Genomic DNA, 13,722 nt, shown 5'->3' with positions numbered 1-13,722 from the left:
CGACGCTGGGTCCGAGGCCGCTGGGGTGAGGCGGAGCGCGCTGCGATATTGGCTCGGGGGGTTAAGGCTGTCTCCTCTCCATCTTCCCTGATTTTCTTGCTTCGCAACCCCAGCTTTCAGTGACAACCGAGACACGCAGATGCGTGCCCCGTCCCGTCTCGACCGACGCACCCTTAAACCTTCGCCCGAGGAAGAGAACGGGCTTACACGAGGCTCCGGTCCCTTTGTTCTTATTTCCTGTCGGCACTCGGGGCTTTAACAGGGGATGCGAGGTGCGTAGCACGTGGTCGTTTTTAAATCTAGCTGCAAAATATGCGAAAAGCTGTCTTTTGCAACACATTCGTCGGCGTCCTTCTTCGGTAAGCGTGGTCTCCTTTTTCTTTTCTGTTCCTCTCTTATGTATATATTTTTTTGCCATTGTGTTTGAAGCAGCTTCCCTGGTCGTGTTTATGACACAGCACAAAATTAATATTTTTCCAAACATTGAAAGAGAAAGTAAACTGTGAATACATTCCGTATGCGGAATGAGGATAAGTTTAACGTTACTCTGGCACGCAAGCTAGCAGAGGTGACTGCAGAGAGTCGGTAACTCTCTAACTGCATGCAGGAGAAGCAAATGAAGCGAGCCATGTGAGTTTAACAATTTTAAAAGACTACAAGACACTGAAAGTAGCTTCAGGTTGCCTTCTTTCTTTTGCCCGCAAGCACGGCCCCAAGCATTTCGCACCACCGCCTGAAACACCACCGCCATGTTGTTAGCCCCACATGTTCATAGCGGGTCCTCTCTTCAGAGGATGCCGCTGTGATAGCTCTTTTGTATAGCACATGCCTCTAGGCCCTTGTGTTTCAAGGGCTCTGGCGAGGCAGCAGTGCTCCAAGTAATTTTACCATCTTATATATTTTATATTTTGCATCATTCTTTTACGATGGATTTTAATGTTCATAGTATTCGTCATTAGTCATCGCCATAATATTATAGCACGTAGATTTTACGCACTTTACAGCGAATATTTTTAGGCCACTTTACAGCCGAGTCACATCTTCCATAATATATCGTCAACATTACCACGTGTCATAGCGTTCTTTGGCCAAACACCACACATCATCATCATCATGAAACTGTGAGCAAAAAGAGGCGGTGGTAAAATTGACTACCACGTCACTATTTTGTCTTTATGCATAAACATTTTGAGCGGCTTTCTTAATCTGTCTGGCCAGAGTCCTTCCATGTCCTTCCATGTTTCCATGTTTCCATGTGGCACAGTGGCGCCGCGTCGCGGCACCTTTGGGCAGCATATGAACCTCTCCCATAGCGTGACGGCGGAGTTTCGTGACCAGAAAAACATGGAAGGACTCTGGTCTGGCAGTCGCAATGTCACACAGTAATAGGTATTGCTGTTACTTAGTTGTTTTCCGCAGCTGACTGTTCCAATAACCAGTGCACATGTATACAAATCGACAAAAAAAGGTGCACCAAGAAATCATTCTTTTGAAGGACCCCTCAAATGCTTATAGCATTGTAAACGCGCAATAAATAAAAATGCATGTCGTGTACATAATTAGTTGATGATCATCTTTCTTACAAAAATGGCAGCTCTACGCGCCCTTGAAAAGCCACACATATTCAGAAATCAATCCTCTCCTCCTCTTCGGGCTTTTCCGCTCCAGAGCGTAGTGACAGCTGCCACCATAGAATAAATTTTATAGGTTAGAGGGGTCTAGGTGCTGATAGGGACGGCTGATCGCAACGATTTATTACAAGGCTGCCTTGTCACACATTGGAAGTTTTGCACACTTTCGCACACTAAAATCGTTGCGATCCTAGCCGAGTTGAGCCTAAAGAGTTTATCCGTTGGCTGGTGGCGCATAGACGTAGCGGGAAATTCCTAGCTAACTTCTGCTCAATCTTGCCTTACACTTTAAATTTCGATGGTATTAACAATAATTTGTGACTTGTATCAAATGATGCGTCTTATCGTTTTTCTTTTTCCCGTGTGCTAGCGTTTTTTTTTTTTTTCGAAACTAGGTTCCAAGTGTACACTACAGCAGGGAATGCTCCCCTGGCTCCAACACATAGGTTATTAAATTGCAAGTAAAGGTTCATCGCACTTCTTTCCTCTAGCTACGTACATTGCGGTCTATGTGTTTTATACAAATCAATGATTACATACATCTGTAATGTGGGTGATACCCATTTAGTCTTCAGCATTCCTTTTTTTTTTACCAATAAACGGACATCTGAAATATTCCTTCCAGTGTATTCTAAAGACACTATGTCTTTTGAAACAACTAAACGCAAAAGGAGGCTTAGAATTACGCTTCTAACGCCTCAGTGCCTATAGGAGCTCATGAGAAGACGCAGGTACCATATTTCTGCCCTTTCCAGCTCCAAGTTCAGTCTGTTTTATAAAAATAAATAGCTAAGTTTACAGCTATACATTACCGTGCATAGATCATTGCTGTGAAAATGTAACAAAATAGACTTTCACCTGAAAGACGACCCAGTGAAAGCACTAGCAAAGTATTAGGCAACTACACTAAGTTCCTAGTTTTATCTGCTGTATAGGTTGCAGTGAACATTCTAGTACTAAGAAAATTAAGAATCCTTGTGTCACGCATGCATACAGAAACATGAACACATCTCCCACGTTTACCACTCGCGCTTGCTGTCACAGCACTCACGTGATGAAGAGCGCCGACAGCGGGGAGCGAACGCTTCGTGCTACCTCGCGCTTCGCCGCGTCTCCGAAATATTAAATTACGCGACCTTCAACACTAGGCGCATGGGAAGACAGTGCGCGTGAGGCCACCAGCCATCTCGGCTCACCTTTACACCCAGCGCAGGTTATCTACAAGAGAAGGTGGGAAGGCCGCGTATTTACTCAATCGCGCGGAGGGCCTTTGCAGCTACGGCCAGGCTATAGAACACGCGCGCTCTCCACCCATGGCGCACGCTTGATCACGTGACCTTTAACACTGTGCACGAAGAAACACGACGCGCCTGAAACGGGCATGCCTTTCCGATCTCCATGGCAAGCTTTCTCTCGCACCCACAGCACTGGCGCGCAGAGCGCTATCTTAACGCACTTGTATTTTAAGCGGAACATCAAAGCGATTCCAAAAATTTCTCTGGTGGGTCCATATAACTACTACCGCAGTGATATGCAAGAACTAGTAGAATATCCTGTAATTTGAGCGGAACAGCTGTCTAAGTAAGGTATCGTTGATAACTATGTTATTTAACTGCGTGTGTCGTCTCTGACTTTCCAATACTTTGCGAAGTTAAATACCAAAAAAAAAAGAAGTCGCAGTTTCGCTTGGAAGGCCAACCAGTGATAGCGTTACCAAATTATGAAGCAACAACACGAAGTAAGGAGCGTCAGCCATGTGAATTTCAGTGCACATTCGCTTATTAATTAAATTAACAGGAACTCTGTCACGCACGCACAGGCGAAAGTGAGCAGACGTGACTCGATCACCCTGAATACTTAGAGCCGCAGCAGCAGCGAGCTAACGCTTCGTACTGCCTCTCTCCTCAACGCGTCTCGGAAATTGGAGATTGCGCGGCCTCCAATACTACAACAAGGCGCCCATCTTAGCTCGCCATCTTGCACTCGCCGGAGATTAGCTCCAAGGTAGGGCACATGGGGCGTGACGGCCAGGCTAGAACAAGAGATGTGCTCTCAGTTACCCCCTTCCCCGCGCCCAACTTGAGCGCACAACACTCGTCGAGCGGCAAGACGGAGCGCATCATGCCAACGCCCCTTAGATAGCACAATGCCGTTGCATTTAGACCCATGACGTCTTGCTACCTAGTCAGACTTCCGTAATATCCAATGAGAATGCTCTGGAGTTTTGGAGTAAGCCGCGAGTATTTTGATGTCCCCTATTTCGTCACGCTGGGATCGGCAACGAGAATTTCGGTCCAAGTAGCGTGGCGTCATAAAGCAGCGTGCACAGGCATGCTGTATAGGAGGCTTTGATCATGCCACCATCCTTCTTTTTTAAAAATTCCTGATAGATGTGATCCAGGGAAAACACGGGGAAGGCGGGAGATGGAAATCCAAGACGATGCGCAAAACTAGAACAAGGTAAAAGCGGGAGCTAATGTTTCGATAAGTGGCGTGGTCGAAACGTTGGCTCCAGCTTTTACCACGACAGAAAGCTGAGCTAGTTGGTAAGGATTCATTATGCAAAAAAGAAGTGAGACGTGCAGACAAGACACAGGACACGGCTTTCGTGTTGTTCACTTCTCTACTCTTGTGTCCTCTCTGCACGCCTCACTTCTTTTTTGCATAAGGACCAGCTTTTACCTTGTTCTAGTTTTGCTCATCAGATAGATGTAGTGTCAGCCGTGCCTGTGTAGCTCTGGGAGGCTAGGAAGCGAAATAGTTTTAGAAAAAAACGCCGTTAACGATCTTGCCAGTTCGCCAGAATTCAATAAACTATACACGACTGATTTCACGCCTTCCAGCAAAGACAGAGATCATCGCAATCAGTAATCACAAAATACTTTGCTTTGTTTCTTTCCAAAAATGTTTCGATAGTGACGATGACTCTACGACGCTGGTCTTCTTATGAGGGACATCTCGGGCGTAGCGGATAACGTTGCGAAACTACAACAACCATCCTAAACACGCTCAATTACTCCTTTGGCTTCCGAATTCTCCCGTTGTGACATGACAATAACGTTTGTGACAGACGCGATGCAAAGCGGTGATGGTTTTTTTAGTAGTTGTCGCTTTAATACGTCGCATACCACGAATTTGCACAGTGAGCTTATTATCACTGGTTTTATCCTCATATAGGCAAAAGCAGAGCGCTTGCATATACCTAATATTTAAGTGCTGCATAAGTTGAACGCGCCTGAATAAGCGGCAAGAGAAAAGCTGCTGAAAGGTAATCCTCATGAAACAAATGTACTGAGGACGTGGAAAGGGAAGCGTGAAGACAATATCGAGCGTGCCGAGAGCAGGCCTTTCCGCTTGAACGGCGCTACCTGAATGCGGCACTTGGCCTCAGCGAACCGTGGAAAAGGCGCTGTGCGTGTCTTTAATAGCCTTTGCTTAAATAATGGAAACAATCGAACGGAGAGAAGAGCATGAAGCTTCCTGAAGTGGATGCTTCCAAGAAAACTATAAGACGGAGCACGAAAGGAGAAGGTGCCCGGCGTTTAACCGAGAAACCTTTTAGCTTTTCGAAAAGGTTGAAGAGGGTGTAGCGGTTCTGCCGACAACGGCGGCCCAGGAAAAGAAATAGAACGTAATGGTGCGTAGGAGCGCCTCGCCAGGATGTAATCACTTAAATTTTCTCTCGTGGCGACCAAGACGACGAGCGAAGCTTGCGCTTCTCCTGGCAGCGTGAACTGGCGTATCTATGAGGGCGGAAGGCGTGGAAGCTACAGAGGAAATGTTTTTGCGAAGGGTAGCTCGGTCGCCTGAAAAGAGCCGCCGCGCCTGTTCCACGATCTTGCTGCATTTGCCAGTGCAGCTTGCGTTGTAGCTATTGCAGTAGTTGCGGCCCAGACTAGCTGCCCCCCCCCACCCCCTTTTTTTAGTGTTTAGTCGGGTTTCTTTTTATTTTATTTTCAGAAAAGTAAGTAAACTTTAGCTTTGAACAGCCGAATTTTTTCGCACCTTCCTGTGCACTTTCTTGCTTAACGTATCCTTTGCTGCTGTTTCTGCTGCTCCTACCGTTCTATTCGATTTCCTCTCTTTTCGAGCAACCAAGAGGAAGTCATGAGGCGCAAATAATAGGCACGCTGTACTTGACTGATGTAGTTCGTGGCCGCTTGATATATTGCAGCTGGGCTTCATTGTCAGTATCTCGGCGCTGATGCAAGATCTCTAAATAGACCGCGCCCACGGTAGCTTTCTTCTTTTTGGCAGTTTTCTCGACACACTAGTACAACGGCAGGCCAAGAGGGAACTTCGTTATTATTCTAGCCTTTCCGTGGCTTATAAAGGATGATATATATATTGTTAAACAAACAATGAGGCAAGACAAAAAGCGGAAAGAAAATAAGTGCTTTTAGGTATGAAAAAAAGCATTCAGAGATGAGGATTTGCTTCACCGAAGGATGTATTCATCTGCTGAAAAAGGTGGCACGTATATGGAAAGAAACATGGGCCCTTAGCGTATATTCTTAGACGTATAGCGCAATAACATACAGTCGCGTACTGTTGAAAGCTTTGCGTCCAATGGGTGGATGAAATAAGCAATATCTCTGTTGTCAGTGTCAAACATCGTGCATTTTCAAGTTTACTTATTTGATTTAACTGTGTGTAAGTCACCTGTGACCTCACGTTATCCTATACCACCTTCATTCTGAGAGACGTGCGTTTTATCAGTGCAAGAATATGTTTTGATATGTTTGATACAATTATTTAGTTCAATTTCTACAGAATTCGCAAAGATGCAGCGAACAAGGACAAAAAACTCGTAACATGCCAGCTTATCAAATTATAAGAAGTCATAGAAGTTCGCGGGGCACCGAAAGCAGCAAACATGCTTGCATTGGCCGGGGCAGGTTATTAGGCTTATCTTTCATACAAGCTTAGCGAAACATAAAACAGTCGAGCGATCCCGAATCATAGGGCAGTGTTAAACACCACCAGAAGACGCAGATGCTAAAAAATTGAGTGAGCATTGAATTCTCAAAACTACCCGCAAGACAAATGACCGCAAGAAGTCACATGATATAAACAAAACGCAGCCTACCAAAGCAAAACTCGAGAAGTCCGACGACTCAAAAGCGCATTCGTCTGGACGAGCTGGCGTAATTCATATCTCCACTTACATCCGCGGGTTTATGACGCTATGACAGCGACGAGGACGCAGTATATGAACACAGCCGCTAACATGATTCGACCAGAACCATAACGAGACAAATAAACGACGCTGGTTTAAGTTCTCATTCAAGAACACGTTGAATCGCTGACTTAGCTTTTCACTTTCATAGCAAGTTCTCACTGGGGAATGCTGCGGCATTTTAAACTGTCTCACAGCCTTGAGCAAGGCATCAAGCATGCCAGTCCCCCCCCCCCCCCCCCTATTAACTATCTTCCTTATGCATACGCGCCACTTTAGTGCTCTGTTTTGGTTTTTTCTTGAATGATAATAAATGCCCGTGAGTAATCCCTCACGTCTTGCGCCCATACTTGTAGCACGGGGAGGGGGTGACACCGGATGGTGGATGTATTCTGGCTCCATTGCGGACCGTGGTCACTCGGTTTCTTGAACTTCCCAGTGTGGATGGACGCCAGTGAAACATAAAGGTTGAAGCCCTCGTGCGAATCAGAGACATCCGTGAGCTCTTGTTAACTACCTGGATAAACTGCTAACCTTTATTTTAGCGCAGGAAAGATTTAGGGCCTGCAATGGTTACTTCTTGCCCCCGCAGCCTCTATGTGGAAGCATGACTCCTTGAGAAATAGTAAACACGGCAATAGTCACTTTTGTAACAAAAAATCTAAATTAATAATGATTGTTTATTTTGTTCAATGCGAGAATATGTCAACGTAGATGTTATTATTTCCCCGCAACGTGTGATTAAGTAAAACATGTTTTCTGTTTCTTTTTTTGTGCTAGTACCTAGTTCTGGATCAAAATGTTCGATGTACTTAAGTAGGTCGCTGCCTGCCTAATCCTTCACATTAAAATTTTACAAACTGTACTTACCAACCTTATCTTGCTGATGTGAAAGACCGCTAGAAAATGAACGTAAATTCAAGAGAGACTTTGTAACTGAAGATTGTAGCATAAATTGGGACGCTGGTTAAAGAAAGAGTTCAGAACAATAGGAACTAATCTGTGCTCTTTAGGTATTATTCTTAGACCATGGCCTTCTACAGACCTTGCAAGGAAAGCTCTACTATGCGTTGATCAATTTTATTTGTTTTTTGCAGCCTAGATTCGAAATACCGAGTCTGTGTGGGCTTGAACTTTTATTTATTTATTTATTTATTTATTTATTTTGACCTAGCTTTTCAGTGTGACGTCATGTCGTTTAACATTTGTTTCTTTTTAATATTATTCAGATATTCATTTTTGAGTAATTTTCATCCTTCATAGCGCCCTAGCCCATAGACAAGCGAAATAAATTAGCAAAAAGCCCATGCTTCCATCCTTTCTAACATGATCCCTTGCCAAAAATCTAACACTCTTTTATTTACATCTCCACATCCTACCTCCACTGCTCTGGAGATAACAGTGTAGTTCACCCCAATTTTCTGAAGCATTCAGTCTGTAGCATCCAGCTTCTCGAGGCATTAAATAATGCGGAAGATGCCTTTCGCACGTCTTACTTTACACCAAGCAGCGCAGATCTTTATTCGAAAACTTATTGCGAACTGAGAAGGGACGCATTGATTCCCAAACAATTGTATTCTTGGTATAGAGTCCCTCTGCATATTGAACAAAGGGGCATGCAGTTTGACTGCTAGAAACAAAAAATCGGAACCGAAGTGCTAAGAAGAGCGCAAGTGCATATGCACCCAATTTCATCCGTTACCCTTGAGCAAAGCATCTGAAATATAGTTGAGATTGGCGCCTTGAAACATGTTCTACAGTCATAAGTTCAGGAGGCAGATAGGTCGAAGCGTCTTTGCATGCCAGTATGTTTAGTGTTTCTGAGGATATTCTTGTGTCATGTCTTGAAGAGCCTGCACAAACAGCCTTAGCATTTAGTGGTGTTCATTGTACTGCGCGTTATTCTGCGCTTTGATAGCGCCCGGTGTTCGTGACCGGCTAAGATTGTGTGTCTGCTCTCTCTCTCTCTCTCTCTCTCTCTCTCTCTCTCTCTCTCTCTGTCTCTCTCTTTTCTTCGTATGTTTCTGCCTCCCCCGTTTCCCAGTGCAGGGTAGCAAGCCGCAATTTCCTTTTCGTCAACCTACCCTCTTTCCTGCTTTCTTTCGTTCCTCTCTTCTGAGGATTTCCCCCGTAACAGTGAATTGAAAGACGCGTTATCCCTTTCGTTTATTTGCTTTTCTTCCAGCTTATCTCTCCTCCCGCATAGCGTAGCAAATCAAGTGCAACCTGGTTATCCTCCCCGACTTAACGTTTTACCTCTTTTCTCTTGCCGTTTTCTGTCTGGTAACAACGCGGCATCACTGCTAGAAAAGCAAAACAATGTGTTTTCAACAGTACTAAAAGCAATTTGGCGCAGCCTTGGGAGAGTGCACCCCAAGAAGTTATTCTGTTCACAAATTCAATCTCGTCACATGTTCTCTTTCGCTGGCATATAAACGTAGCTTAGTTATTCATTTTATCATTCTCAGGACAACTTTCCACAGAATCTTTCATTTTCGATTTCCTTGCTCGCAAGTGGACTTGTTCTCTCATTGTAAATCAAAAATATAGGTCGTCATTACAACTGTCAGAAGTGGTATGATGGTTAGCAAGCAACAAGGAGAAGGAAAATTTACGACATCGTCGTCAGAGCGGACGTTCGTTCGGTTCTCAGCCATTTTCGTGCGGCGCTAACGAATAAAGAAAAATAGAAGGAAGAAAAGAAACTCGTATGCCTAAGCTCGTAATCAAATTCGAAGTCTTCCGTCCGCGCTTACATTTCTGGCCTGTGTTTTGTCAAATCCCAACATCCAGGAAGCGTACGACCGCTTGCTTCTACAAACATTGACAGCTGGCTTCGGAAAGTGGTGACAGAACGTTTTCTACGAAAATTAAATTACGTTTAGGCACCGTGTTTCTTCATTTCTCACAGTAAGAATGACTTTCCCTTTCGTTGTCAAAATCATCAAGCCCTAGTACATCCATTTGGATGATAAATGCCTTTGCAGTGAGGCCTGATAGAATTTATATTAAATGTCAGGTTTTCATGTCTTGTCGTGAATAAAAGAAACCATGCTCTCCTAATGCTGAATTTGGTTTCGTTGTAAAATGTATTTTTCAATGTCCATCCATACGAAAACAACATGGTGCAAAAGGAACATTCTTTTGCAGATTCACACGAGCTTAGATGGTCGATGTTATTTTGTAATTTTGTTCACGACGTGAAAGGTTCGAGACAAGCATTGGGGATTCCTTTTATCTTTTACATTCGAAGTGTTAACAAGGTTTAGGTGTCCTGCCACCCAATGTAAATAAACAATGTTTTTTGTCTACACTATATAATCTTGTTGAAAAATAAAATCGAGCACATCCTCCTCGCCCACATCCCTCTTCACCTCTCCACCTTAAGAGGAAGCTTTAGCTCGGGTGCACTTTTTTTTTTTTTGAGATGAATATTAGGAGAGGTTGGCGCCTTTATGGTGGCACCGCACTTTTCTAAATACACCTAAAAGGTTCATTCTTTTTCTCGGCAAACACTCCATCGAATTTGACGAGGTTTGTTGCATCTAAAAGAAAAACTTAAAATCTAGTTACAGCTGGTTACGAATTTTTCACTTAGGTCGTCCACTTTTTTATGAAAAATTGACAAGGAATTCAAATTTTCAGAAAACGAAACTATCAAGTGTACAACTCTGTAACTCAGAAACGATGAACGATGTCCCAAATCTCTCAATTGCAACTAATCGTACATCTAAAGCGGACAAAATTAATATGTTACGCATTAATCTCAATAACATTATTAATTTGTAAATACAGCTTTTGCAGAACCCTCGTACACAACGTAACGTGTTCACGTAAGATATAAATTGACATAATCAATTCGTTCGCTTTATATGATCTAATGGCCGGGTGCTGTTTAAAGAAATACGATATCAGCACTTGATGCAGAGCAATTCAATGGCGAACTTCGTATTTCTAGTTTTTTTTTTCGAACTTCCAAATTTTTTAGAATGCTTTTAACAACACCTAGGCCCAAATTCGAGTTCCGCTTCAAACAGTCACTAGAATTTACCTTTCTCTCTCAATTGCAAGGAATTTCAATAAAAATGCGCAAGGGCTTATCTCACAATTGCGTTTCTGCGTGTCACATGCATTTGAATAGGCCGCTTCGAATTTGGGCCCGAGCCAAAGCTCCCCCTCCCCTCTCTCTCTCTCTCTCTCTCTCTCTCTCTCTCTCTATATATATATATATATATATATATATATATATATATATATATATATATATATATTTCTTTGCGGGAGGAAACGAAATGGGAACATCGCAGTAAATCATTATTTTTATTCATGCACTCTTACTTTCCTTTCGCTCAGGTTACAGCAATAAGTAGAAAATATTTGCAAAATATTTCCAATTAGAGCTAATACGCTCAATTATAGATTGAGCGTACTATAGCTTTGCTGTCCTGTGACGACTTCACGAGGTCGCTTTTCAGTGTTATTCATCAATACCTTTTACTTCATTGTACGTCTCCATGACAGACGTCAGCGAAAATGATTATTTTCTTCCACGTGGACAATACGACTCCTCTGAAAGGACAACCACATAGGCCACACGTTTTCGCTGATAGCGATGCCTTAAATTCAATAAAGACTTGCGGTCGCGCTTATTTTCTTTCTACATCTTAGAGAAAGAATGCTTATATCAAAGAACATTTATCAGAGTCCTTAAAATGATATTTCATTTCCCTAACATCAAAAGTGGTATATGTGCACCCAATTAACTCATTTACTATATATGAATAGTGCATATGTAGCGTGTACGGTCTACTTTTCAATTTCTGTGAAAATTTATGGTAACATGTTCATGGCTTGTAGAGCGAAGTGAACACGGACACAGAAAGGAGCGGACAGGACGAGCGCTCGTCCTGTCTGCTCCTTTCTGTGTCCGTGTTCACTTCGTGCTACAAGCCAAGAACATGTTACCGTACCAACTCGCCCAACTGTCTATCATTTTGCTAAATGTATGGTGTTTTGCACATGTGCTCACTATGTCTTTAGTGTTTTTTGTTCACATTCGACGAGTCTATGATGTGCTTTTGTGTGTCATTGACATTTTACAGATCTTCTGCTTGCTTTTATTGATGTTATTTACGTTCCATCAGTATTCAATTCTTACGCTTACTAGGGTGTTTCGTGGACAGTGGCATGCACGTTTATGAGCATGCGTCCTTGATGAAAACACAATGTTGTGTCTGATGATTAATATAACTCACTTGCATAGGAGAAAAAGAAACACTCTGCTTGGTTCTGGCTTATTTCGCTTGCCTTGATCCTAACACTTGCGTACTTACATATTCCTTATTTTTCCCTTTGTTTCCTGCTTTCTATTATTTCTTTTGTTGTGAGGAAGCTAGTCTAATATTGATTGTGGTGACGTATCCCTGTGGCCAGTAGCATAACTTCTCACCTCGTCATCACCCAAATCGCCAGCAACCAAACAACTCGTAATAATATAGAAACACAGCCTCTACTAAATGCCTGAACACGCTTACCTTGAAGCGACAGGCAGCCTAAAGTCCAGCACAGTAGCCACCAGAATGCTCTTGAGACGGACATAATCCGTTCTGCGCAGGAGAGGCCTTTCACGCACGCGCACGACAGAGCGCGGCTCTTGTACGGTCAGCCAGTGCAATCACCCTGCAGTGACAGCAGACACTTTCGGGAACTGGGCGCTCAGCGGCGTTGCCGCACTTCAGACGAGACGGCTCACGCCGGGCCAGCCAGCGCGAATACAACGACGACGTGTGAGGGCGTACGTCCTAAGCGACCAGGCGTTTCACGGCGCCAACATAAACTGTCTGTCTTGTCCTCCCGTATCGATGACAAGAAAAGAAAACGCGCGCACGCGCGCGCCCGCCGACAACAAGGAAAAGTGTGAAGAAAGAGGGCGTTGGTCAGTTCAATAACACAGCTGTCCGGCAGCGATAGGCGAAGCGTCGGCTCTGCTGTCTGCACTTCAAGGAAGGTCTTCTAGTAGTCGCAAACTAAACTTGTCGATACTCCGGCGAGAATTGTTTTCTTTGACTCTAAAAGTAGCACTGGGCGATTCGTCCGTGCAAGTTTGCGACCGTCAAACCGTAGCGAACCGTAGCTGCCTCGGCAGACCGGACAGGAATTCCGGCAACTATGGAATCTTCCGTCAATAATTTGTTCCAACTTATTTCTGCACTCCAAGCGCAGCGGAGGGCCAAACGCTGGCGGGACGAGCGCGAAGTGAACGAAAAGATCAATTCCGGGCTCTTTGGGAGAAGCCGCCCGGGGGTTGTTCTCGAGAGAAGAAGTTGCGGAGACCACGCCGCGGCGAATTTCAGGCTTCCGAGGAGAGCCGACGACACTGGCTGGCCCGGTACGCAGTGGCTTCGGCGTCTTCGTCCGGGGAGCGAGAAGGCATCGCGCCGCCGACACGTTTCGGGAGCTGCGAACCGCGCGCTGGTGCCGGGGGTGAAGCTATCGCTCCACTGGCTGCGACCCGAGGAGAGCGCGACGCAGGCCGCGAGGCGAATTCGCTACACACGGCCGTTGACGCCGCTAGCCACCACGCGGGCGGTTAGGGGTGGGGCCGGGAGAGAGAGAGAGGAGTGCGCCGACGTCACCGCGAGCTCGGAGTTTGGGCCGGCGCTTCTGCCGCCATCTGCCGGATAGCTAGTGCAGTTCGCGAAGCCAGGACCCTGGTCCGCTGCGCACTGTTTCAAAACGTGTACTATTGAGTGCGCGTAGATGACGTGAAATGATCTATAGACGAAGCCATAGTAATTGGAGTTAGCACAATTGTGAGTGCATATCGCTAGGTGGGAAAAATAAGCAAAAATTAAGAAAGCAAGAAGGGCATCAACAGCAGTAATACGACCAACGTTAGGCTGCACACAGAAG

The 13,722-nt window shown here is 44.6% G+C and overlaps 1 protein-coding gene across 1 annotated transcript in view; it reads right to left on the bottom strand.

Moving 5' to 3' along the window:
* The window catches only part of LOC135898344 (uncharacterized), a 98,554-nt gene extending 85,155 nt beyond the window's left edge, over positions 1 to 13,399 (bottom strand). The window contains exon 1 of the mRNA XM_065427228.1: positions 12,345 to 13,399. Within this exon, the coding sequence (XP_065283300.1) occupies positions 12,345 to 12,408 (64 nt within the window). The 5' untranslated portion in view covers positions 12,409 to 13,399. The remainder of the gene's footprint in view (positions 1 to 12,344) is intronic.
* Between the last annotated feature and the right edge of the window lie 323 nt (positions 13,400 to 13,722).

The sequence above is a fragment of the Dermacentor albipictus genome, chromosome 4 (assembly GCF_038994185.2).
Source record: "Dermacentor albipictus isolate Rhodes 1998 colony chromosome 4, USDA_Dalb.pri_finalv2, whole genome shotgun sequence".
Classification (NCBI taxonomy): domain Eukaryota; kingdom Metazoa; phylum Arthropoda; class Arachnida; order Ixodida; family Ixodidae; genus Dermacentor; species Dermacentor albipictus.
The sequence above is the reverse complement of the archived record's forward strand: the minus strand, read 5'-3'. Positions and strand labels throughout refer to the sequence as shown.